The sequence below is a fragment of the Ochlerotatus camptorhynchus genome, unplaced genomic scaffold (assembly GCF_037179485.1).
Source record: "Ochlerotatus camptorhynchus isolate MF236.1 unplaced genomic scaffold, CSIRO-AGI_Acam_v1.1 ptg000657l, whole genome shotgun sequence".
Taxonomy (NCBI): domain Eukaryota; kingdom Metazoa; phylum Arthropoda; class Insecta; order Diptera; family Culicidae; genus Ochlerotatus; species Ochlerotatus camptorhynchus.
Window position 1 is genome coordinate 242029 of NW_027041136.1, and position 26641 is coordinate 268669.

The 26641-nt window shown below is 36.8% G+C and overlaps 1 protein-coding gene across 2 annotated transcripts in view; it reads right to left on the reverse strand.

The window, feature by feature from the left end:
• The window catches only part of Rich (Guanine nucleotide exchange factor subunit Rich), a 62732-nt gene extending 42170 nt beyond the window's left edge, over window positions 1–20562 (reverse strand). Inside the window, exons 1-5 of one of the 2 annotated variants that reach the window (XM_065237892.1) lie at window positions 20475–20561; window positions 20169–20418; window positions 19801–20061; window positions 19561–19741; window positions 19360–19493 (exon numbers count right to left, since the gene is read on the reverse strand). In XM_065237892.1, coding sequence (XP_065093964.1) covers window positions 19360–19493; window positions 19561–19741; window positions 19801–20061; window positions 20169–20300 — 708 coding nt within the window. In that variant the 5' untranslated portion in view covers window positions 20301–20418; window positions 20475–20561. Of the gene's footprint in view, window positions 1–19359; window positions 19494–19560; window positions 19742–19800; window positions 20062–20168 lie in introns of both variants that reach the window. The other variant, XM_065237891.1, reaches the window with a different exon arrangement.
• Window positions 20563–26641: the final 6079 nt, after the last annotated feature.

Consider the following 26641-nt stretch of genomic DNA (forward strand, 5'->3'; position numbering starts at 1 on the left):
GCAATTGGGTTTTGTTTAGGTGACTTCGGAACAGCGAGCGTAGGCTGCACGCTCGGTTGTTGGGATGGTGGATTTTTACGTTGTTGGTTCGTCTCAACGGGCTTCGGTCCGAACGGTTTAACGAGAGGCGATTTCTCCTTCGTTGCAGTGGGTTTCGTGGCGTTGGGTTTTGGCGCGGTGGGATTCGGGCCGATGGGACTCGGGCCGATGGGTTTCGGTCCGGTTTCTTTTGCTACATTGGCATACGTCTTCTGCACAAGTAATTTCTTGTTTTGTACACAAGAGATGCCATTGTGGACGAATTCGCCGCAATGACGGCATGTTTGCAGCTGTCCGGAGTAGGTCACATTCGTTGACTGACCGTCGATAGTGACGTAGCTTTCGATGTTACGTTGCAACATCATGCGCACAATCCGAGCGCCGGTCGGGCGTCCAGCAAAGCGGTATTTGCTGTCCCAGACTTGCTCGGTCACCGAGAGAACCTCACCGTATGCGCTTAGAGCTCGAGCGACTTTTTCGTTCGTGGTGAGCTCGGACAGGTCCGTTAGCTTCACCTCTACCGATCCATCCTCCAGTGTGATCCGAAGCTTGTACGTTTTGCCGTCGACCTCGATTTCGTGGATGTTGTCGTGCTCGGCAACGATTTTTTGTGCCAGCTCCAGGTCGACAACCTTCACAAAAGCGCATCCAACAGCCCTACTTGGCTGGAGCCGGAGCACCTGCTCGTATTCTAGACCCAACTCGATTGCAACGAAATCATGAAGCTCCTCGAAGGACGGCTTCTTCGGCACGTTTTCGTAATGAATACGAAACGTGTTTTCGCGTCGGACACCCATCGCGGCGAAACTACGCGGCGACAAGAACTCGCGAAACAAAACTCTTCAAAATAAAGAAAACAATATAGCTTTGCCTTCCAGCGAGAATAAATCGACTGCTTCGCTTGGAAGTTGAGCGCTAACTGATGGTTTAATACTACCTATAATCGCATATCTGTCCCGTATGGATTTTCGTCAATTTTGAGATAACTTATGGTGCATCTTATGAATGATTTAACACACTACGATATGGTTCTTATACGGTTTTAACCTATTCAATTTTTCAAGCGTTGATAGACGTGAGCGCAAATAACGGACTCAATAATTTGAACGCTCAAGATTCGAGTCCAGTCTGCTCCATTTTATTTTACTTTTTTAAAGATTCATAAGCAGTCTTATGCATTTTATTGCTTTGCTCGTGTAAATTTGAAAAGGGTCTATCAGTTTTTCGTTTTCAAGCACAGAAGGGGGTTATAAGGCCAGGTCTCCAGTGAAAAATAACTATGAACCAGTAAGTAAGGTTAGATTTTTTTTTAAATCTGTATTAAGGAGACTTTCAGCCCTGGATTGGTTCGTCTCCGGATTAGAAATATAGATTTGGCATCACAGAATAATAACCACAGGGGTCAAATGAATCCTGCTTTAAAATGCCGATAGTAAGGAAAGTTGTTGAATATAGGGGATAGTCAAAGTAACAGTGATAATAGTAAAAAGGTTGTAAAATAAATAAGTAGAGATGGATGATATGCTATACCTATAGACCCAGTTCCATGTTCCATGAGCTACATAATCAAGATTCAGACACTACGTTTCTTTTATTATTGTTATCTGTAGCTTTATCATTCTCATTTTTACGATTGCTGAATAGAATAAAATTGAGTCTTGATTCTATTAAAGGAAATTAATGTTTACAACATTTAAGCTAGCATAGCATAGCATAAGCGATTGCACAAGTCGTGGGGAGCTATATAATGGTCAACCAATACATTTTGTAGAAAATATCGTGTGTTACCGTGAAAAAAACAATTGGGACTAGTGGTTTTTCCCACACATTAAAATCTACAAATCAAGCATCGCATTATACACCTGGCCACATCCTTACAATCGCAAGGGATAGGAAGGAAAATTAGTTCAACATCTACTTAAGAAGGTGCAGGGAACCCATACTACCTTCATAGATGCCACGGGAGGGAACATTTGTGTTAGTAGAAAATGGAATATATTTAGGAATCTCTATTCGGCAATATAAAGTAAAGGTTATGTGAAAATGCAAACAAATATAAATTAATACAAAAAGAAAGATCTCACCAAAATTATCTGCTATAAGCCTGTCTTTCCATGTTTTCGAAGCTGTTTCATGCATCATCCTTGCCAATACTCTCCAGCAAGCGTTTTTTTTTCACACCAAAGAATTGAGACCATTCATCACTCTTTCGCCTGCGCTACTATATTGGAAGCAAACCGCAGGAGTCACAACAGAATGCGCAGACCCTTCAGTGTTTGGAGTACATCACCAACACCATCATAGAACTATTAGAAAACCTAACACCTCCGACGCAGGCATCGATCGCTTCACTATGCCACACATTTCTGATCCCGGAGCACAAGCGAAGAAAATAAAACAAATTTGCAGATAGTGACATCTCTTCTGATGCTTGCAAACACGATGAATCACGTTTCCTTCTCGATTCAAAAGCTTCCCAGAAAGCGAGAAAACCACCACAATCACACACGCATAACCGTCCGGGAGGCAGAGTGCCAGCACTAATCAGCCAAATGATACCGAGTCCGCATCGTGCTCTCTTGCTTTTTGCTGAAGGAAGTGTTACTACTACCTAAAGCTACAACAAATTTAAACAGCACTTTTCAGTGCTCAACCTGTAAAAAATGTTCTACCTTGTTCAACTCTTATTCCTCTTCGATCCTTGTTTGGACCCTACCCGAGGTAATCCTTCTTGGATATCGATTTGGAAAATTCCTCTTCGATCCTTCAGATTCTTATAGTAATCTGCTTGGAAGTCGATTTGGATAAAAATTTACTGCCGCCATGGCGCCTAAACGCAAAAGAAAGGGGCAAACTCTCGACCCCCCTTCTGATGAAATTAATTTGAGTAATCAATTTGATTTGCTCACGGATGATGAGAATGATCCATCATCCAAGAAAAATTCTAGTAAACTTTCCCGGCTTAATGCCAAGAAGGAAAAGATTCCCCCTATTGTGATAACCACTTCCGATTTCCATGCTCTTCGCATGGAACTTTTGAATTTCGTGAAAGTTAAGTTTTCACTACAAATTGGACGTCGGGGTGAATGCCGTGTATTGGCTGAAACCTTGGACGGATTTAAATGTCTTCTCAAGTATCTTACTGGGAAGACGCACACATTTTTTACTTACGACACCAAAACTGAACGTGTGTTCAAGGTTGTCATGAAAGGACTGCCCAGTGGTGAATCCCTGGATCAGATCAAAGATGAACTGGCAAAATTACTTGGAGTTGTGCCACTCCAAGTAATCAAAATGAAAATGAAATCCCGTCCTGGCGATTCGCGCAACGGGATTTCTAATGATTTTTATTTAGTTCACTTCAAGTCTAGTGAACTAAACAACCTTAAGGCCTTAGAAAAAGCTAGCCTTATGCTCCATGTCCGAGTGAAGTGGGAACACTTCAGGAAGACTGGAGGAAATTTCCAAAACCTCACTCAGTGCCGTAAGTGCCAGGGATGGGGTCACGGAACTAAAAATTGCTACATGCCAGCTAAATGCATGAATTGTGGTGATTCCTCTCACGCAAAGGACGACTGTCCTGTGAAGGAAGATCCTAAGAAATTTAAATGTTCAAATTGTGGTGAAAACCACAAATCCAATTTTTGGGAATGTAAGACTCGCAAAGCGATCCTACAATCTCGTTCTAACCGTCAGGTAGGAAACGCTCAACGTTTCCGACCAGGTACAAATTCCTCTGCTGTTAACAACGGTCAGCGAGGAACAAATTCTACATTCGTACCCGTAGGTACAAATATCACCCCTGCTTCAAATGTTTCATCTGTACCTACTCCCCTCGCTGCTAACAATGTTCAGCGAGTTAATGGAGCTACCTATGCTGCTATTGCAGTGGGTAGAAATCAAAATACTAACCAACGTTCTAACGGAAATTTTGACAATTTTGACTTAGGAAGCATTACTGCCCCTAAAATGGAATTTTTACAGAAATCATTAATTGACATGATTTTTGATATGCTTAAATCTAACTCCATGTTTGATGCTATTCAAACTGGAGTAAAATTTGCTAATAATAATGTCATGACTTTAAGATTCAGTAATGGGTTTTAAAGCATTAAACATTTTAAATTGGAATGCTCGATCTCTTAAAGATAATGAAGACGAGCTATTTAACTTTTTGAGAGTTCATAACGTGCATATTGCCGTTATAACTGAAACGTTCCTTAAACCTGACCATAAGGTTAAGAAGGACGCAAATTACTTGATTTGTAGAAATGATCGTCTTGATGGACCCTGTGGTGGCGTTGCCATCATTATTCATAGACGAATCAAGCATAAAATTCTTTCTTCATTTGAAACCAAAGTTTTTGAAACTTTGGGAGTTTCTGTTGAAACAAAATTTGGACAACTTACGTTTATAGCTGCCTATTTGCCATTCCAATGCGTAGGCCAGCAAAAGAATTTTCTCAAGGGTGACCTCCAGAAACTTACCCGTCATAGGTCTAAATTCTTCATTATTGGTGATTTTAATGCAAAACACCGCTCATGGAATAATGCTCAAAGCAATTCCAATGGTAATATTCTGTTTGATGATTGTTCTGCAGGTTATTACACTATTCAATATCCAAACAGCCCAACATGCTTTTCTTCAGCAAGAAATCCCTCAACTATTGATTTGGTCTTAACTGATTCATGTCAACTTTGTAGCCAATTGGTTACCCATGCTGACTTCGGTTCTGATCACCTTCCAGTAACTTTTGAAATATCCCAAGAAATAATTTGTAATCCCAACAGCTCTACTTTCAATTACCATAGAGCTGATTGGGAGCAATATCGAACATTTATGGAATATAACTTCGATCCAAACATTCCTTTGCAAACCAAAGATGAAATTATTTATGCTCTTGAATCTCTGACTACTTCTATAGTTGCAGCAAGAGCTGCCTCAGTACCAAAATGCGAGGTTAAATTTGATTCAATTATAATAGACGACGATCTTCAGCTCTTGATCCGTCTTAAAAATGTCCGTAGGAGACAATATCAAAGAACTCGTGATCCTGCCATGAAAGTTATCTGGCGGGATTTGCAAAAACAAATTAAAAAGCGATTCTCTGCCCTGAGGAACAAAACTTTTGAAAATAATATTTCTAAATTAGACCCGAGTTCCAAACCCTTTTGGAAACTCACAAAAATTTTGAAAAAACCTCAAAAGCCTATTCCAGCGCTTAAAGAAGGTGGTAAAATTTTGATCACAAATTTGGAAAAACCTCAGAAACTTGCTAAGCAATTCGAGAGTTCCCATAATTTCAGTTTGGGTCTTACTAGTCCTATTGAGAATCAGGTTGCTCGGGATTTTCTGAATATTTTCTCTCGGGAAAATATTTTTGATGATTCCTGGGGGACTGATTTGGACGAAGTAAGGTCTATAACTAAAAAGTTTCAAAATATGAAAGCTCCAGGTGATGATGGAATTTTCTATATCCTCATCAAAAAACTCCCAGAGAGTACCTTTTCTTTCTTGGTAAAATTATTTAACAGATGTTTCCATTTGGCATACTTTCCTGATAAATGGAAAAATGCAAAAGTTGTTCCAATTTTAAAGCCGGATAAAAATCCCGCTGAAGCTTTTAGCTACCGCCCAATAAGTTTGCTTTCTTCAATAAGTAAACTTTTTGAAAAGATAATTTTGAATAGAATGATGCATCACATCAATACGAACTCAATTTTTGCGGATGAGCAGTTTGGATTTCGCCATGGGCATTCAACTACTCATCAACTCTTAAGAGTTACCAATTTAATTCGTTCAAACAAATCGGAAGGCCACTCAACTGGAGTTGCTCTTCTAGACATAGAAAAAGCATTCGACAGTGTTTGGCATGAAGGTTTGATTGCTAAATTGAAAAAGTTTAATTTTCCACTTTATATTATGAAATTAGTTCAAAATTATTTAACTGACAGAACTCTGCAGGTAAATTATCAAAATTCCAAATCTAATCGACTACCTGTTAGAGCAGGAGTTCCTCAGGGTAGCATTCTTGGGCCTATATTGTATAACATTTTCACTTCGGACCTCCCTGATTTGCCTCAGGGTTGCCACAAATCTTTGTTCGCTGATGACACAGGCATTTCCGCTAAAGAAAGAAGTCTTCGTGTTATTTGCAGCAGACTGCAGAAAAGTTTAGATATTTTTTCTTCTTATTTACAAAAATGGAAGATTTCTCCCAACGCTTCCAAAACTCAACTCATAATATTTCCACATAAGCCTAGAGCTTCCTTTTTGAAACCTAGTAGTAGTCACATAGTCACTATGAACGGAGTTCCAATTTCCTGGTCAAACCAAGTGAAATATCTTGGATTAATACTTGACCAAAAATTAACTTTTAAAGATCACATTGAGGGCATTCAAGCTAAATGTAACAAATATATTAAATGTTTGTATCCTCCTATAAACAGGAAATCCAAACTTTGCCTGACGAATAAACTTCTAATATTTAAACAAGTTTTTAGACCGGCCATGCTTTACGCTGTGCCAATATGGTCTTGTTGTTGCACTACCAGGAAAAAAGCACTTCAAAGAATTCAGAACAAAGTTCTGAAAATGATTTTGAAGTTGCCTCCTTGGTACAGTACTACCGAGGTACATAGAATTTCGAATGTTGAGACTTTAGAACAAATGTCCAACAAAATAATTAATAATTTCAGGCAAAAATCGTTGCAATCCTCAATTGCAACGATTAATTCCCTTTATACTTAGATAAGATTTAGTTTTAGTTTTTAGTTTTAAGATATCAATTGTTATACTGACATGCAGGTTAAAAAACCTGTTTAAAATACTGAATTGCCAAGACATGAACAATGTAAAAACACTTAGATATATATCATAACAATTAAGGCTGGTACGTTACTGCAGTAACTGGAGCACCTAGGTTAAAATGAAATGTAATTTATTTTGAATTTGGAACAAATAAAGAGTTAAAAAAAAAAAAAGCCAAATGATACCGAAAACAATCAAAGCGAACGCACTCACAAAACAGAGAGCAAACTTAAAACAGAACCATATCCGACGGGTTTCGAAACTTGAATCAATGTTTACAACATTTAAGCTAGTAGGCACGAAAGTTGGATAATGGTTAATGAATACTATGCCATACAACCCTTTACCGGAAATGTATTGCAACTAACCTATTATTCAATTTTGTGTGTTCAGCTATGACAGTGCTGTTAATTTTCATATCATTCGGTTGAAGATGAACCAATACAACCATTCAATCAATTCTGTGCAAACGAATTCTCAGAGAGCCCCTTTCTCATTCGAAGCTCATGGTCACTGTCAATTGAGTCACTCACTATCATTTGATATACGACAGTGGAGTATGGAAGAAACCCACAATATGGTCCCGAACAGACAAGTCGACCCAATGTCGGATCAATGTAAGGCTAATTTAAGGTCGATGTCAACTCAATGTCTTGTTGTTGTCGGGTTAATTTTGTGTTTATATCGGGTCAATGTCGGTTCAACATTGGGTTGGGGTTTGGTAGAAGTCAGGTTTGTGTCGGGTTGGCTTAGCCTTTTCACCGGAATGTCAACCAGAGCTCCGTTTATGTGTAGGTTAAACTCAATTTAATGATATCAAGCGTTTCTCAAATGAGAAGTATCCATGCCTTCGTCAAATGACTAAGCAACTGATATCACCCATTCGAATGAGGTTCCCTGAGGATAGCAAATAGCTGTTTTTTTCTTATTTGCACCAAAAATGTTCAGTTGATTTTGAGAATTTACAGCACTGGCTATGAATACTACAATTTCCAAATTTTATTTAAACTTTTAGATATTATGAAGCTGTTAAATTTCGTTCTGGTAGTTATACGATATTTTATATTCTAAATGACACAAAATTTCCCTGTTGTTGGTTTGCACAGGTAAGCTTTTATTCGCGTGAAAAGAACATTACAAATTTTGTTTACAAAATCTGATAGGCCCTTTCCAAATATTACGTGAAACTTGCGAATTATGTTTCATAAGCCAAACTCATGATTTCCACAACAAATCCTTGTGGCGAAAAATCATAAATAATTCTTATGGTTTTTTGTTTCAGTGCTGAGTAGTGCGCAACACAGTCAACCTGATGAACCTCATTGAGTCATTTTCATCACAGTCAATGTTATAAGCTATTTTACGTGACGTCTTGATGACAGTTCCTGGCGGGCCACTCGAACGCGCTCGAGACATTGTTATTGTTTACGTCTGATGTTTTTGTTTTGATTTTGGTCGTGGTATGTCAACAAATCGGCCCGCTGGTAAACGTCAAAATAGGTAAACAGAAAAAAAAACAGCTGACTCGAAACGTCTCGTAAAATGCCTTATAATAAGAGTCCCTTCTTCTTTTTCTTCTTTCCTTTATTAACCGTCGGTCTCTGTTCCTCAATTAGGTTCTGCAGCGTGACGTCACGAATGAGCTCAGTGTTAATCGACTGAACCTTTTTGACAGTTCAGTGGTACTGTTTACAAGCACTTAGTCGTTTTTTTCGAAAAAAATATATTTTAAAATTTCCGAATTTTAACTTGAAAATTGCCTAGGAAATGCGTGGTGAAACGATGTTGCTCGTGGACATTGCAAAAATGTGTTTTTTTTCCTCTGTTCGGGACCTAACACTACTGCGACCAGTAAATTGATCTATTGTAGTATATCCCGTGTCCTTAGTTTAGTGCATGTCGTATTACTCCATCACTATTGAGAAATAATGAAGTATTCGATTTTTTTTACAATTGCCACTCTTGCATTTATCGCAAGGATCCGACTCTAATTGAAAGGTCCCGCTATTTATACCCTTCGGAGTGTTGAAACACCCTCCAAAGGCGCGCCCCTTTGTCAGTCAAAATTGAATTCCTTAGCAACAAAATTAAGGTATGACACCGATAATGACCATGCATCAGAACCCTAGCCTTAACCACTTCAAACTAGGGAACAACGAATAGAAGATTAGGAATCACATAGATGAAGACAACTAACTCATTTTTTTGTCTTGTTTCAAGATCATCCTCGGTAGACAAAGCCGAGTCTTGTCACTATCAACAAGGCATAAAAAGTAACAAGGACTAAGATGTGTTCCTTGGATTACTGAAAAATCCTGTTCCCCTAGTTTGAAGTAGTCAGGAACTAGGGAACAACGGATAGAAGATTAGGAATCACATAGATGAAGACAACTAACTCTTTTTTTCCTTGTTTCAAGATCATCCTCGGTAGACAAAGCCGAGTCTTGTCACTATCAAAAAGGCATAAAAAGTAACAAGGACTAAGTTCCTTGGATTACTGAAAAATCCTGTTCCCTAGTTTGAAGTAGTCAGGACTAGGAATCGGTGGTAGATCTTACATCCCGTAACGTACCACGAAAAGGTGATCTACCCACGTTACGGGGCAATGTGGTTTACATCTCACTGCAATCTGAAAAATTATCGAGAAAATCTATCCAAGAAAAAATCGACTAAATCCACGTAAACAGTACCACTGAACTATCATTCGATTGAGGTTAACCCCGGCGGTGCAAAACCTTATCTAGTGCCAATCACTGACAGACATCTTCCAAACCTGCGTAGGATATCGCACCCATTCAACACACATATGCCGGGACCAAATAAGCGTCCCGCCAAGAGTGAAGCCAGAAGTACCAATCGAACTGTCAAGCGGGGTACCAAACAAGAAAAGTAAATAAACATTATTGTTTCCACAGCTAGTGAACTACAAGTATTGCATTCATTACTGACAATATTTTAGTTATTTTAGATGAAAAACATTTCTTTGCTTTATTTAGTACATTGTGGTATTTATAAGTTATACCAAGCACTTGTTTGAACATTTTTCAGGTTTTATAATTGTTTTTGTCTCCCAGAAGCTTCGTTATCGACATGAAATTTTCACTTCTGAATAAAAATCATCCGATGCTACACTCAAAGATAAATTAAATTAAAAAAGCCTAAAAAGTATGCAGATACCCGGTTCACCTTATTGAGTCTGAGCCATGATTACTTCGGCAGTAGTTATGCATGATTAAATTCGAAATAATCTTTCCAGTATTAAATTTTATTCTTTTTCAATACTGACATATAATCAAAACAGATTAAAATTCAATCAAAAATTATTAAAATAGAATCAAAAATGATTAAAATTCATTCACATAAGATAATCATCAATCTAATCAACCATGATTAAACTAAGATTAATATCAAATGCTTATTTTTTAGAAAGAGAGTATTAATTTTTAATCATTCGATATGATTATACTAAGTTTAATGTCAAATTGATTAAATTTCAAGCAAAATGGGAACAGTTTAATTTATCAGTGTAAGGCTAAAAATCTGGTTGCCGTTTAGGCCTGGTACGCAGCTGAAAAGAAAACGGAAAAGTAATTTTTGAGGAATATTCCCAAAAGTAAATTTGACAGCTATAGGGAGGTGTCTTTTGCTAAATTTTCAGATCATAGTTAGGTGTCGTCTAATTTTAAAATCAACAATTATCAATTTTTATGTTGTTAAAATGCATCCAAAACATCATTTTTACAACAAACGTTAAAATTACCTAACGGAATAATTAGTCAGACCATTATTCCGCAAGGAAAATGAAATTGCATTCAGAATGCGCCACCTTCATATCGATCACGATACTAATGTAATCGATCTTTCCTTTACCGATTTCTTTTGAACTGCATACTGGGTCAAGAAATGCTAATTAAAAGAAATTTCTTTAGCATTCCCTGTCCTATCCCGTAGCACGTAAAAACATCATTACTTTTCAGCTGCGTACCAGGCTTTACTCTGACGAAAAATAAATCACAAACAGTGTTGGTTGTTCGCAACATTTTCTCTTGGCGCGACTCTTATTATAACATCGACTCTGATTTTCATATGAATATGAACTGCCAGCTGCCTCATTTCACTGCCTCGTGAGAGTCTGAATGACCAAGGGGGGCTGTCAAATACGAACAATCGTTGCCTACCTCGCATAACTGGTTCCAAACGTAAACAAGCCATAAGAAACCTACAGCGTTTGTTTACGTTTGGAACCAGTTTCATACAAGAATGATCAGTAGGCTGATTTGACAGCACGTCCCCCCCCCCCCCCCCCCCCCCCCCAGTGAATGACGAGTCACTGACAACCGAGCACACAGTCAGCACGTTTATTCTTCTGTGATGGTATTGTTGGTTGCAACTTAAACTGGACTGCTCCAAAAGTGCAAGAAGTGTGATAAAAGTGCACGTTTTCGTTATATCGTTTTGTTGTCTTCGGAGCATTTATTTCTTGCTCCATATGGAATAAGTGCACCGAAGACAACAAAACGATTTGACATAAACGTGCACTTTTATCACACTTTTTAAAAAGTGAAAACGTGCTTATTTGTCTAGTTTGGTGGGAAATGCGTAATACTTGTTTTGAATGACTGAGCGTACATTTTCTATGGAAAAATGCCTCAATTACATGCTGTGTGAGCAAAGGCAAGCGGTGTGAGTCGCCTGTTCGTGAGTGACTGAATGTTTTGTTGACTCTTTCATTGCCTCGTTATTAACCGTTTGGTACAAACGATCTGCACAGAGCAATGGATTGAATAGTGCAGTGCTTTCACACTCAGCCTAAGCAGTCAATAATGTTACGGTCTGGTGCTGAGCATGTCGTCCAAAAAAAAATTGACTGCAAGACATGCAGCGCTCAGAGGACAACAATTTAAGAATAGGATGCCTTGCAAATGCTTTAAATTAGATTTATAATTCGATTGTTTACATTACCACACTGAGACGTATTCGTATTGTTTAGTAGTAGTAAATTCGATGTAAGGCCATTTCATATTCAATCAAAAATCGATTAGGTGCCGGAATTGTTGGTTTTTCTGTTCTAATTCCTAATAGTTGCATAATTTCTCATTAATTTGACCGATCCTGAACCGACACAAAAAAAAACATTAATATTCTTGTAAACGAGAATATGGATGTTTGCATGAAAAATACGGTTTGAATGAATAATAATAAAAATAAAGAATTAAAAAAACAAGAAAATAATATGTATGACCCCACCATAAAATCACTAATGGTGGTAAGCTCCAACCGGTATTATCCTCGGATTTAATCCCGATCAAGAATGTCAGCACTTAACATATATGGAAAATCGACCACATTTCAGTGATTTCAAGTGGTATAGAGATTAGTGACGTTTAACGCGCGCACACTAGCGGGAGCAACGCCGTGTAAAGTTGTTTATTATTTTCCTCTGGCTAACCTAAGAAATGTATGAAAGTAGATCTGTCAAAATGAGTTTGACATCGATTTGTTATGTGTTTTCCTCGGATATTCACTAACACGCTCTCATATATCCTACCAATACAACCAGACGTGAAAACCTCTATAGAAGGACATCGATCTGTCAAATTGATTATACCAGCTGTAAAACAAGAAAGGGAATCAAGGGGGTAGTCAATTCTTTTAAAATAATTCTAACGTTGTTTATAATTCCATGTGTTCTTAGCACTCATGAACTCATGTTTTACTTTTTTATTTACTTTTTTTTTTACTTTTTTTTTCGAGAGTTGACCAACTGCAGTCTTAATAGGCTAGCATCTCGGTTGGGCTATCCATGCGATACACAATACTTTCAGACGACTCGAGCTATGGTGCTCACTAGGTCACTGCAGCTTTTAGGCTCGTATTGTGATCAACTGTGTGTATTAGATTACGACCATAAATCCGGAGAAACCCGAGATCTGGCCGCAATCGCCCCTGCAAACAAACACGCCAACAACCGGTCTCCCGCGAACAAAAGAACAATCCTGCAAACAAACTATACCAAATCATAGAGGAAATATTCCTCTACCTGTTTGTGTTATTAGTTTTTCCAAACTGAGCCCCAATTCGCGAGAAACCGGCAAATGACGTGCCCATCTACAAAAGCAATTACGCTCCAACCTCGAAGATCTCCGGAAATATGTGATAAATCATGTAAATGTAAATGGAATACAGTAATGTCCCGATTTCGTCAGCTCTTTTTGAACCTATTGCACCAAAGTATACTTTAAATATCCCTCTTAACGATGAATGAGAAAAAATTAGATTTATGGGTATGTGAAATTATTGAAAGAAAAAAGTCTGAAGCGCGGAGGGGCTGACAAAATCGCGTCATTACTGTATTTAAAATAAATAAATTCATTCTTACCTTTTTATGGTTGTTTGATTATTAATTGCTATTATTACCCGCTTAGAGTTGGCTCCTTTAAAATACTGTGTAGAATTTACCTCATTATTCTTCAGCTGTATCGATTTGCGTTCCTGCGTGGTTGTTGTGATAGAACCACGCTCAGCATATTATCCTGTAGTACGACTTGGGCATGCACCATGCAAGTAACTCATCTCTCGTCAAGATGATGGGATATGGGGTGATGGTGAAGGGATATAGAAAACGAATAAAAGAACAGAGAGAAAGGTATTAGTATTGGTTACATTAACCCCCCCCCCCCCCCACACACACACACACACACACACACACACAACGAAAAAGAAACATAGATGTAAAACACTACCGCCATCTGTCGAGTATCACGTGATGGATAGTACGCTTAACAGATGGCGCTAGTGTTCAGACGTCAAACGGAAGGGAACCGACCGTAAGCGCCACAGGTGGCGGCACCGCCAACCAAAAACACTCCAATTGACCGTCAAATGTGTATTCGATGAACAACCTGCGAGTGTTATGTCTGTTTATCTGTGATAGATGGGTTATTAGGAAAGTACAACTACATTATAACTATTAGTGCAATGGATGAACGTTAGTTTCGGGGTCATGTTAGTGTTAGAGTTTTGTTAGTATTGACCCTTATTCAGCCCTGTCGGCCCCTCGAACACTAGTTGCAGGCAGTTGTTTTTAGGACATGCGACACTGTCACTGCTACTATGTTAGAGGTATGAAAGTTCTAACAGGTAAAAAAACTGTTAGAACTTTCTTATAAATTAACTTTACACTCAAGGCAAACTATTTACCTTAGCATTACAAAAGCGAATTTAAAATTACTATTTTATTTTATGCTAATATTAAAATTATTATAAAACTACAATTTACGGCTCCGTGAAATTAACTCGCTTGAACCGTTCAAATCAATGAACTGAAGAAAAACTAGAATTTTAACAAATTAAAAAAAAAATCATAGCGACACTTGACAAATCATCATCAAGCCCCTCATCCTTGGACAGGGCACTCATGAACAGGTCTGGTAGTGCTGATGCGATATAATAGTAGTGACTTTAGTGACTAAAATTACGGAAATAGTGACCAAATAGTGACTTGTAAATACTAAATAAGTAACTATTTATATGGTAACTTAGAAATTCAAATACGGTTTGATAACTTTGATAATTCGCTAAGAACTTTTCACAGAATTTCTTCAGAATGATCTCAAGAACTTTTTTAGAATAATTCCCTTTCTCTTAAACTTTGAGGCACATAAGCTTTTACACAAAAAAAATGCAATCTTGAATATATTTGCAGAACAATCAACAAAATTCTTGGAAATAGATCATTTTCGTAGTTGGAAATGCTTAACAACAAATTTCAGGATTAATGTGGACATTTTATACGATAGATGAGGAGATGAAAATAAAATGTTGATAGTTCCGTCATAGTGTAAAATTTGTATACAGAAAGCAGAAAGCGAACAAAGGACAATTTTTAGGAAGGTACGAATCGGGTAGAGCATCTCCTTTACCAAGCTCATTCGTTAATGAGGGATGGTGAGGGGTGTTTCCCCCTGCCACCGGCAAAAGCTATGATTGCCGAATTGCTCATGTACCTCCGATGTGCGGCAACAGTTCTATCGATTGTTTCAACTACCTAATTCGTACCTTCCTCAAAATTGTCCTTTGATCGCTTTCGTCTTTGTATATACAATTTTCACACTGCCGTACTATAACGGAGCTATAAACTCTATAATTTAATCACCTCATCTATCGTATAACATCTTCCCTTTAAGTCTGATATTTGACGTTAAGCATCTCCGACTATGTAAATCGTTAAATTCACGCAAGAATTAATAGTACATGATTAGTTAAAGTAGAATATTTTGGATTTTTTATTGATTCTTCTAGGAACTCCCTGAAGGCTCCTTCCATAAATCCATTTTAAATACATTTGAATTCTCCTTGAATTTCCTTGCAATTTACCTCAGAACTTTCATAAATTTCAGCTTAGAATAATCTTGGACTTCTCCCCTGCATTCAATTGGAAATTCAATTCGTATTCTCCTTATAATTCCCATAGTAATTTCTTCAGAATTCTCAAAACAAAAATCCATCACAGAATAACTTTGAAATTCTTCTCAGAATTCCTTTGAGATTGAACCCTTATTTCGAACTCTTTAGAATTCTCTTGGAAGTAACTTCAGAATTCACTCCAGAATTATTAGAATTGGTCCTAGAATCCTCATCCAATCATCATAGAATTCTTCTTAGAACTCTCGTTAAAATGCACTCTCACACTTTCCAAAATTGTTTCGGAGCTGAACTTTTCGTCTCTAATAATTTAGACAACAATCAAAAGCGACGCTCGTATGTGTTAAGCCAAGTTTAACTATATAAGTAAACCTGGCTTAAGATTTAAGCGGAGATGAAGAAATCGGTTATCAGAGAACTTAATTTTATATGAGACTTTCATAGTCTGTACTTTGGTATTCTTCTCTGATACATATTGGTGTCCTCCCTAGAATCCTTTAAAATTAGCCTAAAATTTACTTTGGATTTTTTAAAGCTCTTATCACCCTTGAAAGACTTTTGAAAATCTATCACAGACAAATACCTTTGGAAAGCTTACAAGATTTACAATTTATTTTCTGGGAATCGAAATAGAAGGCATTTCCCAATTGTTTTCCTGGTCTTCTAAAGTTTTGCGGTTCACTGGTTCTGGTTAAAATTTTCTTCTTTACCCAACTATTGTGTTGCTCCTCTCGTCATTTTGCCTGTGGACTTGGAGACATACTTCAAGTCCCCGCGTACATCGTACGGGTTAGGCAAAAATGTGCGTCTATCTTGGAAAACTGTCGCATTAATGGCCCTTCGCTCATTTTCAACTTCTATTCAATTTTCATACTGCCGAACTCTAACGGAACTGTCCACCTACCCTCTTCTAAAGATCATTCTCTAGCTAATAAATCATCACACTAAAGCTTCATGTTAGCATTTCCAACCAACTCTGTGAAAAGTGACTTTTTAGTGACTGGCTTCAAAAAAGTGACCAAGTCACTAAAAAGTGACCTGCTACCAGCCCTGCATGAACTCATGTTTTACTATTACTTTAACCATTTGTGTGCTTTATTTATAATTATATAGCAAGCTTTAAAAAAATCATCACCTTGCTTCACACAGCAAAACTGTGGTAAACTTAGAAAAAAAAATGTATGTCACATTTTCTTCTTTGGAAATTTTCTAATTTTTTGGAACCAATTGCATCAAACTTTGATTTCCTTAGGTTTTGTAGGAGGAAAAAAACGATCGCGTAAATTTGGAGTTAAGTGCTTACATTTTGAAGTCCAGAGAGAAGCAGCAAAATTTTGCAACAAGATGTCAAGGTTTATACAGAAGTACCATTTGAAAAATATGCAGTGTTTTGAGCTGACCTTGCATCGTTCCATTCCCAAGAATTTTGCAAGCAAGGCGATAAATGAAATCGAGTGCTTAGCGATACCTGCAATACCCAAGATTTCAACACTCCCTATGTTTCTCAATTTCCGTTAGTTAATTGAAAGTTTCTACTCAAATCCCAACACAAAGAACTACTACAATTACTTTGTAACAAAAACCGTGGTAAGGTTAATCCTGGTTGATCGAAACGGCAAAGGGCAACAAACTATTTTTCGACCACTATGCCTAAGGTCGTAAGGGGGGACTCACAGCTAGGTGCATCAAAGTTAAGCACTATTTACAAACGAAAACAATCGTTTGGTTCTATTGGAAGTTGCATTGTTTAGAGATGAACTAGCCTAAGGCTAAAAATCTCTTTAATAAAGCATTAAAAAAAAAGGTTTTTTTTATTTTAGAAAAAATTGCCTTTTTTAATGTAAACGTTAATATGCATCAACAGGATACTTCGTGATGTCATCATAAGTTGACTCATTAAAAGCACAGTTCACAATATTTCAACATACCACAAACAAAATGGTAGCTTTACACCTATTCAACGTAATCATCAAATCTTCGAGTTATTTGCATTAAATTCCATTCAATTAACATAATTTCCGTAATCAATCCAATGTAATTAGATCGAACAGACAAAGAAAAAGTACATCTGTAAATAGGCAATACTAGATAACAACGCTCTTGATTTGCTTCTGACTGACTTGAAAATACTAGTTAAACAATCCTTTGAAAAGCCCACTCGTCAAACTCCGCAAGCATTTAAACAGTAGACGACAAAAAATTATCTGGGCCACAATTGTTTAAATCTCATTGTGCATTATCTTGACTATTGACATTTCGCCTTTTCGGTCACTCTGTAACTCCTTACTCCTATGATAAAATCCCATAAACAAACATCAGTCTGTGCGTGAAACACAGTGAACATTTCCTTACCCTTTCACTCCTATGAAAATCCCATAACATTCTGTCAATCTTTGCGTGAAAAGACGGCGGCTGGCTGGTACTATGGTGAAAAAGTCCGCTCACGCTAAGATGCACATACCTTAAAGTCGGTAAAAAATACCTAGATATCGGTAAAAATTACCGATAATCCAAGAAAGTGCACATACCTAAATTATCGGTAATCATGGATTACCAATAATTAACGCTAAAAATTACCTTATTTATACTAAAAAGTAGCCTATTTATAGTGAAAAGTAACGATTTTTATCGGTAAAAAATACCGATAATTTTTTACCGATAATCGTAATCGCTAAGGTAATCGTAGCTAAGAGTGTAGATTCCATGCACAGATTGTCAGATGCTTATGGAATTTTACCAGGAGTAAAGAGTTGCAGAGTCGCCGTTAACGTCATTGCATTGACGAGTGCACGGATGGATTTGAGTTCACTCACTCGACAAAAAGTGACACAACAGCGGCGCCCTGTTTACTAAAAATGAACACATGAATAATACTCACGTAACATTTGAAACGGGTCTATCAACTTATGTACACAAAACTTGTTAAGCCTTTTTCGCGCGAACCGAATACGCTCACGCAAACTAACAACACCACAGGGCAGAGGATATTCTACCCTTCCCGATAGTGCTCTTGGTTTGCGTGGGCGTACTTCGGTTCTTGTGAAAACGACCTAGCAAATTATTTACAAAAGTTGATAGGCCCTTTTCAAATGTTACGCGAGCATTATTCATGTGTTCATTTTTAGTAAACAGGGCCCCGCTGTTGTGTCAATTTTTTTTAAGTAGATGAACAAAAGTTCACCCGTGCACTCATCTATACTGAGCATTCAACCATATATTATCTGCTTTTCTTTCGTAATAACCAATGCTGCAAACGTAAACAATTACTTTTTGCGTGAATTTCTCGAAAATGAAAACTCACTCAAGGAATTGATTGTGTAGAGGAATAAGTCCTTCTTATCGAATTGGTGGCTTACATGGATTGATTTTGTAATACAAGAAATTTACGAAAGAAGCCATTATTTATGTTTTCGACATTGTTCCTTATGAAAACTCAGTGTCGATATCACGAAAATTTTAATGTGACAGATCGATGTCCGACTATGCCAGTTACACCATAGAGGTAACTCTAAGACCAGAAGGTCCCGAATAAACGTGCTCAACTTTTTGGCATAGCTCTGGTACTATCTTCGGTCCCAAGCTAATCGATGCACCCCTCGAAACATAGAAAAATCCACTAACCCATAATTTTATCTGTCAAACTTTCATAGTGAATCAAAACAAACATAGTGTAGTACTAGAATTTTGACTAGAATAAGGTTCGTTAATCGATTTGCTTGGGACCAATAGGCTAGTCAAGAAGTAAGCCAATTTAAAATCGTTAGTTTCGAATTGATTGTTGGTTATACCACTGAGGCAACACAAAAAGTGGTTAACTTTAAGTCAGCTATTTTGAATGAAGTTCCACATGTTATGTGAAGTCAGGCTGCTTTGATGTCGACATCAGAGTTAATCAATGCGACATCAAGCAAATATGTTGCAGATCATCCGAGTTGGAGCTTACTGCCATAAATGTATATTTTTTCTAAAAAAAAAGCAGAATGCAAATTTGGTTGATGGATCTAAAACTTAACGTGGCGATAATCTACTTTGTTAAAGAAATGTTGTCTACTCTAAGGTTCCTTATTTTAATTGCAATAACTTACATTTGGATCAAATTTCGTATTTCCCGCAGTCAAAAATGCAGCTCGTCCATCGTTCAATGTAATAGCAAATCCACAAAGTAAAGGTGAATAATCAATCGATTCAATGTAAGTGTTGTTCTCCAGTATTGGAACAGCTGAAAAAATAATAAGCATCATCACATTAAACCTAAAAAACAACTTTCAGCAGGGAAACTTTCTTACCGTAGCTAACTTGCTGATTAATACTGAAAGGTATACGTTTCAAATCGAGGGCATAATCGCGCTCCTCTATACCGTTCCAATTGAGTCGGATCACGCGACCATTTTTAGTTGCCACCATAATCTGCGAAACATTGATGCAAGAAATGCACGATATCGGAACGTACAACGACAGCTGATGCGTCTAAAAGTGAGGGAATGACAGTTAGAAACACATTAACATTCAATTTCTAATATACCTACCAACGAAAGTCGCAAAGAAGGGATTGTTTCTTTGAGAAATAACTCCGCGCTGTCCCTCCGGAGGTTGGAAAAAGGTGAATCGTTCTGATTATATACTCCTTTCGGCGAATCACTTACTATTAAAGTGTACATGAACAGTGTTCCGGTTGTCGTGACCACCAACAGCATGCTGGAGTCCGGTTTCCACTCGACGGCTGTGTTCTGGCCATAATTCTCTACGCACTCGGGGCTGCGAATCTTAGCCGCAATTGGAACACAAGGCTAAAATAGTATGACAACCACTGATTGATAAGATACTTTCTTACAAGACATTGTAATCGCAATACATTCCAAACGTAGCATTGGCATTATGCTCTCACTTAGCTTACCTTTGTGTACCAAATTGCAAGTGTATCATCCGTAAGGATCGTAAAAAGGATTTTTACGCGATCGCATGATATTTTGCGTATATTTTTATATGAACAATTGATAACCCGTGGCCATCCAATCGAAAAATACATCCTGCATTGATTTCACTTTTTGTTTTCAAGAATAGTTGTTTTTCATCCAGACGACAACACTAAATTTTTGCAATAAGATCACAACCAACCGGTTTATTTACAACAAAATAACATTCTCCTGTTAATAAAGCAAAATTATTCATAAAATTTGGGCTTTAAGAAACTGATATTTACATGAAATTACAATATATTAAGCCACAAAATAAAGGGGTCGACGACAAACACCCATTTTTCTTTGATTTTGCTGAGTTGACATCATTAAACAGTCATCAATGATGACAGCGCGAAGCTACACCACGGTAACTTTTTCCAGCCTTTATGCTCGGTAATGGCGGCCTGTTTGTATGAATAAATGTATTCTTCACTGTGATTTATGACACTACACAGCAAAATGTATACTGATAAATTATTGAACTATTCCCATTTTGCTTGAAATTTAATCAATTTGACATTAAGCTCAGTTTAATCATATCGAATGATTAAAAATTAATCCTCTCTTTCTAAAAAATAAGCGTCTGATATTAATCCCAGTTTAATCATGGTTGATTAGATTGTAGATTATCTTTTGACGTAGAACTACGTCTTTGTCGACTATACTGGAGTGCAAATCAAAAAATATGTGTGGTGAAGGAGTGTTAGGTTTTGAACGCTTGTAACTTTGTCATTTATAGATGAAATTAAAATCCAAATACGCCAATCGATAGGATATTACATTACGAACCTGCTGAAATTAATGTTTTCCCAATTTTTCTGTAGTTAAACTATTGACAATGTACAAATGATAATTTTATCACTGTTTTCATGAAATAAGCCTTTTTCCCAAACCCAGTCATCATAAACGAATACCACTTGGTTGCACATCATTCTGCTTTAGCATGAAAAGATATAAATCAGCGCTGCTCTCCTGCCTCTGCTCATTACCGCTTCGGACGGTGTGGCACTAGGTCTTGCAGAAAGCAGGTCTAAGTCAGCGGCTAAAGGTGGATCACGACGTGTCCACCACAATGAGGAATGAGACTTGAACAAACTTGCATGTAAAACCCCCTCCCTCTTAACAACCTCTCCCCTTAACAACCTCTCCCCTTAACAATAACCTGAAAAAGACATGGACTTTTACGATCATTTTTTCCGGGAAATAAATTTTAAGCAAACCACAATTACGTATAAATAATTAATTTTTTACATGCAGAGCCAACATTTTCAAAAAACAATTGCTTAACAGGAGACATACACTCGATGGATTACCAACAAGTGGCTGTAAAACATATCTATATATGCAATTATATTAACATCCAAAATCCATCCTATTTTACATATTCTGTACAAAAGAAACTTTCTGCTCCGCCCCATTCATAAAAAACGGCGGGAAATCCTGTCAGGTTCGGTTGCACATCGTTCTGCTTGATCCTCAAAAGATATAAAACAGCGCTGCTGTCGTGCTTTTGCTCATTGTCGCCTCAGACGGCGTGCCACAAGTCAGTGGCTAAAGGTGGATCACGGCGTGACCATAATGAGGAATGCGACACAATGAGGAAAAGAAATGTTTGTAAACCCCCTCCCTCCCCCTTCACAACAACCTCCCCCTCAACAATGATCCGAAAAAGACACGGACTTTGACGATCACTTTTTTCCGGGAAATTTTTTTTAAACTAACCACAATTATTAGTAAAAACAGAAGTTTTTCCCTTAATTTCTTCCCGCACCATAACTTTCAAATTTGAGAAAAAAAAATTGCTTGAAAGACATATTCGATGATATTATGTTGATGAATTACACACCACTGACAGTAAAAGTAGTAGTAGTAAAAATTCGTTTATTTCTGTCGATTATAGTGTATACATTGATTTTGCATTTCAATTGATTAGCCTATCTGGCTCTTCATCTTTGTTCATTGGATATTCTAATTTAGTATTTGCGTATTTCATGTAGTTAACAGAATACCCCTTGGGGGGTGTGTTTTGTTTTAAATGAAAAATTAGATAACCTACCTAACTACGAGTCTAACTTAACTAACGTGCCAGATCACGCATGATTTCAGACAGGTGTCTCTGAACCTTTCCAAGGAAACCGTTCATCGCTCTTCGAGAGGCTGAAGGCCAGCCAGGCGGTGAACCTCAGAATTTCGGATCCTGGACTGTTTAGGATCATCCTAAGGATCTTGTTCTGGAGTTTTTATGTGTTCCACACATGAATTGTTGCAACGTGATCAACAAATCAATATCTATGTGTCGGCCAGATACTTAATATATGTACATATAAAAACCATGCGTGACCACACATACTATTCATTTGCGTACAAATTTCATGTGTACTTCTGAGTGGATTCTGTTTATGTGTGGTCAAATGAAAATCATGTGGAATTTCACATTAATATATTTGTCAAAAAAAAAATGTTTAAATTGTTTTGAGTGAACCATAACCGAAACATTGAAATACTTGAAAATTTTAAGATAAAGTATAATAGTCAAAAATGCATGAAAAATATCAATTTCGTGTGGTTCTACGTCGTACTGGTACTGCGGTCGCGTCTAGGACACAACCCTTTAATTTTTTTTGATTAAATTTTAATGATTTTTGATTTTATTTTAATAATTTTTGATTGAATTTTAATATTTTGTGATTATATATTAATATTCAAAAATAATCAAATTTAATACAGGAAATATTATTTAGAATTAAATCATGCATGACTACTGCCGAAGTAATCATGGCTCGGACTCAATAAGATGAAGCGGGAATCTGCATACTTTTTAAGCTTTTCACGGAGAACAAATTATAGCAGACGCAATTATTTTTCCGGTCAAAATAACTATATTGTTCAATTGTTTTAGAGATAACCCGATACTATAGTTGATTTGACTATATATAGAGGGCAACAACTATAGTCCATAGTTGGCTTCTCGGTTGGCTCAACTATATTTTTCAATAGATGAACAAACGTCAACCTTCAAAATACAACTATGCTTTAGTTGATTCAAGAAAACTATTGTTAGGGAAGCAAAATTTTACAATGTTTATTAAACGAACTGCTCTTCATTATCGACATATTAAGGAAGTTTGTTTTGCTTCTTTATCGATCTCAAAAACACAACTGCAAAATCATAAAAAAGGTGAACAAGAACATTCAACTAAATTTGAACCGTGTTCATCTGCGTGAGCGCCAGCTATCTTATCGCCTGCTCTACGCATCACAAGTTAAAAGTATGTGCACAGACAAACAGACGTATCACTTCATTTTGTATCTTCTTTCACGCATTTAACGGTTGATTTGAATAATATCAGTTCCGCGAACTACTCGCCGCAGCGCTGGCATCGGATCACTTTGACGTATCTATACATTCCATAGAACTTTTATGCAACATTGTTTGCGAGTTAGCGAGCAAGCTTGTTTTCCGCGAGAAGCCAGAGAAATGTCGTTACTGTGGTCCTATGTTTTGAGATACTATGTTTTCAAGAAAAACTTTTTCAACGAGTTACGTCTGTTTGTCTGTGGTATGTGGATTGACACCAAATTATATAACTAAATTACATTTGACGGTTGTTATAATTGATCAAAGTTATAGTTGAATTGAGTATAAGATGAACAGTTGAATCTATAAGGTAGATATGATTGAGTTGACGGTCAAATTAATGTTGGAATAACTATAGGTTTCTTTCAAACAACAATATTTTTCCATGTGAAAGTAACTATTAGGATTGTTATCTTAATTTAACGAATTTGTTCTCCGTGTATGCCAGTCTAAATAAAATAAATTGATTGAATCAACAAGAAATCTCTTTTAAAAACAAACATATTTTTTTGTTGACCCAGCTGCCAAATTTGACAGCTTACGTCAAAACCATAAAAGCTATCTTGTAAATTTGAAAATATTTTCTTTTTGATTTAACAATCCATGGGTTTTTAGAAACAAACCGAAAAAAATAACAACAAAAATACATTAAAAAAAAATGTAACAATAAGACGAAAATTATTGTCTTAACAATGATTTATATTGTTACGTCTACAATAAATTTACCTTGATTTATGTTGTACAAAACAATAAATTTCATGGTAAATGGAAAATTTACAATAAAAAAGGGGGGTTGTTAAGTATCTTAACAATGAAATTTTCGTGATTTTCCCATATAATTTTTTTTCAATAACATTATATATTATTGTTATTTTACTGTTGGTTGGCGAATTTATTGATTAATAAAAATAACAGTGTACTTTAGAGTGTATGTGTTGGCTTGACAGATCTACTTTATCGACTTTAAAAATAAATCGAGAAAATAAAACATTGCCCCGGGAAGGGAAGGGGGTGGTACACAGCAAAAAAAAATGTAATATCGATCAACGTAATTCAAGCTGATGTATGAAATAATGATGTAATAGCAAAAAGCAGATGCAATATTACATCAATGGATGTAATTTTGTTCGCAAAATCGATGTACATCGTACAATGTGATATTACTCAACCGATGGATTGACCTGGTTGCAGCAGTTTCGATGTAATATTCAACAACTTTTTTTGCTGTGTATGTCTGTTACGGGTGGTCCTTTTTTTACTGGTTATGGATCGAGATTCGATCCGGAACTTGTGAGAAATGCAGGCCAACTCCCCTGCGCTCGATATCCCTAGGTCACGTCTCCTTGGTGGTTGAGCGTCGTTGATAAGTTAATGCATTCGACTGGAGAGAATCGCCCATGAAATATGCTTCCACCTGAGAGTTCTTTCCTGACATCTTCAAGTGGTGGATTGTTTTTATTATTATTGTATGATTATTGACTGCACGGAAAAGGTCTCCATTAAGCTTTAGAGAGGGTCTAGGATAAGATATGAGCGGACGCGGACTGCCTTGTTTTGAGCCAAACGAACTGTCAAAGCCAGAGCCATACGAGCAGCGCCTATCTTAATTACATTGGCAGTGTTGCTGACCCTCTCATAGTCTGCATGCTTCAATCAGATTTATTTTTATTGTTCGTGAAGTAACCCACAATGAAAATACACCAATATTTATGGTGGTAAGCTCCAACCGGTATTATCCTCGGATTAAATCCCGATCAAGAATGTCCGGCTGGTTTGATGTTGACATCAGAGTTAATCAACATAACTCTGAGCAGACATTTTTGAGATCATACAAACAGGGACGGTATTAAAAGTTAATCCGAGTTGGAGCTTACCGCCATTAATGTAACAACTATTTTTATTGTAATAGAGTTGTTCATTATTGTTCATGATCGAATCATGTTAACAATAAAATAAATGAAAAATACGATAAAAATCATTGTAACAACATTTTATTATGTACATTCATTGTACATCTAGGTAGCAGTTTTGCCGTTTTCGGAAGAGTACAACATTATAACAATCATTTTTATTGTCGACAATAAATATTAATGTTAGAGCATTGTTTCCACTGAAAATTTCACTGTAATTTTTTTTTCGGGCTGGATTGTTGAAATAATAATGATTTCTTTTTGCAGCCAAAACAAAATGATATTCTTATTAAATTTACGTCAAATATTATTACGTTTAAAATATTTTTTTCTGCGTGTAGGATTGGAAATGCAGGAATTGGAAGAAGATGAGGATGAGGAGAAACCGTTGAGTTCGGTAAGGAAGGAGGATGAATACAGCACTGATTTTAGTCGAGATTTTAGTAAGAAGTTGATCCAACAAATTCATCAGTCGAGTCAGGATTGTGTGAATATGATAAAGCTTGCTGAAGTTTCGAAGCGGAAGAAGTTGAAGCAATTACGGAAAGAGCAAGAACACAAGGCAGGTGCAAATGAGGAGGATGTTTCGGACCTGCTTATGGCAGGAGAGAAGATTAAAGACAAAAGCTCGAAGCAAACAGGAAGAAATGACATTATCCCCCCTGGCTAGAGGATCCGGAATAGATTCAAAATCCATTTCGGATTTTCGTTTTCCTTTGTTAAGACACTTACCTAGGTGGGTTTCTGCATCCATGACTTCGGTTTTGTTGCGGGCCGTTTTCAGTTTATTGGTAAAGCAAGGGCAATTTTTTTTCCGGATGTAAACAAGGAAAAAATGCAGGGCACGTTAAAAATCGTTTACCCAAATTCTAGATTGTTGAAATAAACATGCTTTTGACTTTAATTCAAACATATATATTTTTGTTGCAAACATGTTTTTAATTTATTTTGAACTATTCATATGTTTATAGAATGAAAATTTTTATTTTTGATTTAAGTGAACAAAATTCGGTTCCGTGTGCTGAACGCTCGGTAGTCTATTCAGTTCAAAGAGGAATAACCGAGCTGTCGTTAGTTCTTTTTGTTGCCCACAATCTGTCAAAGTTACCGAAAATCTCGGTTGACGAAAAATAAATTTAAG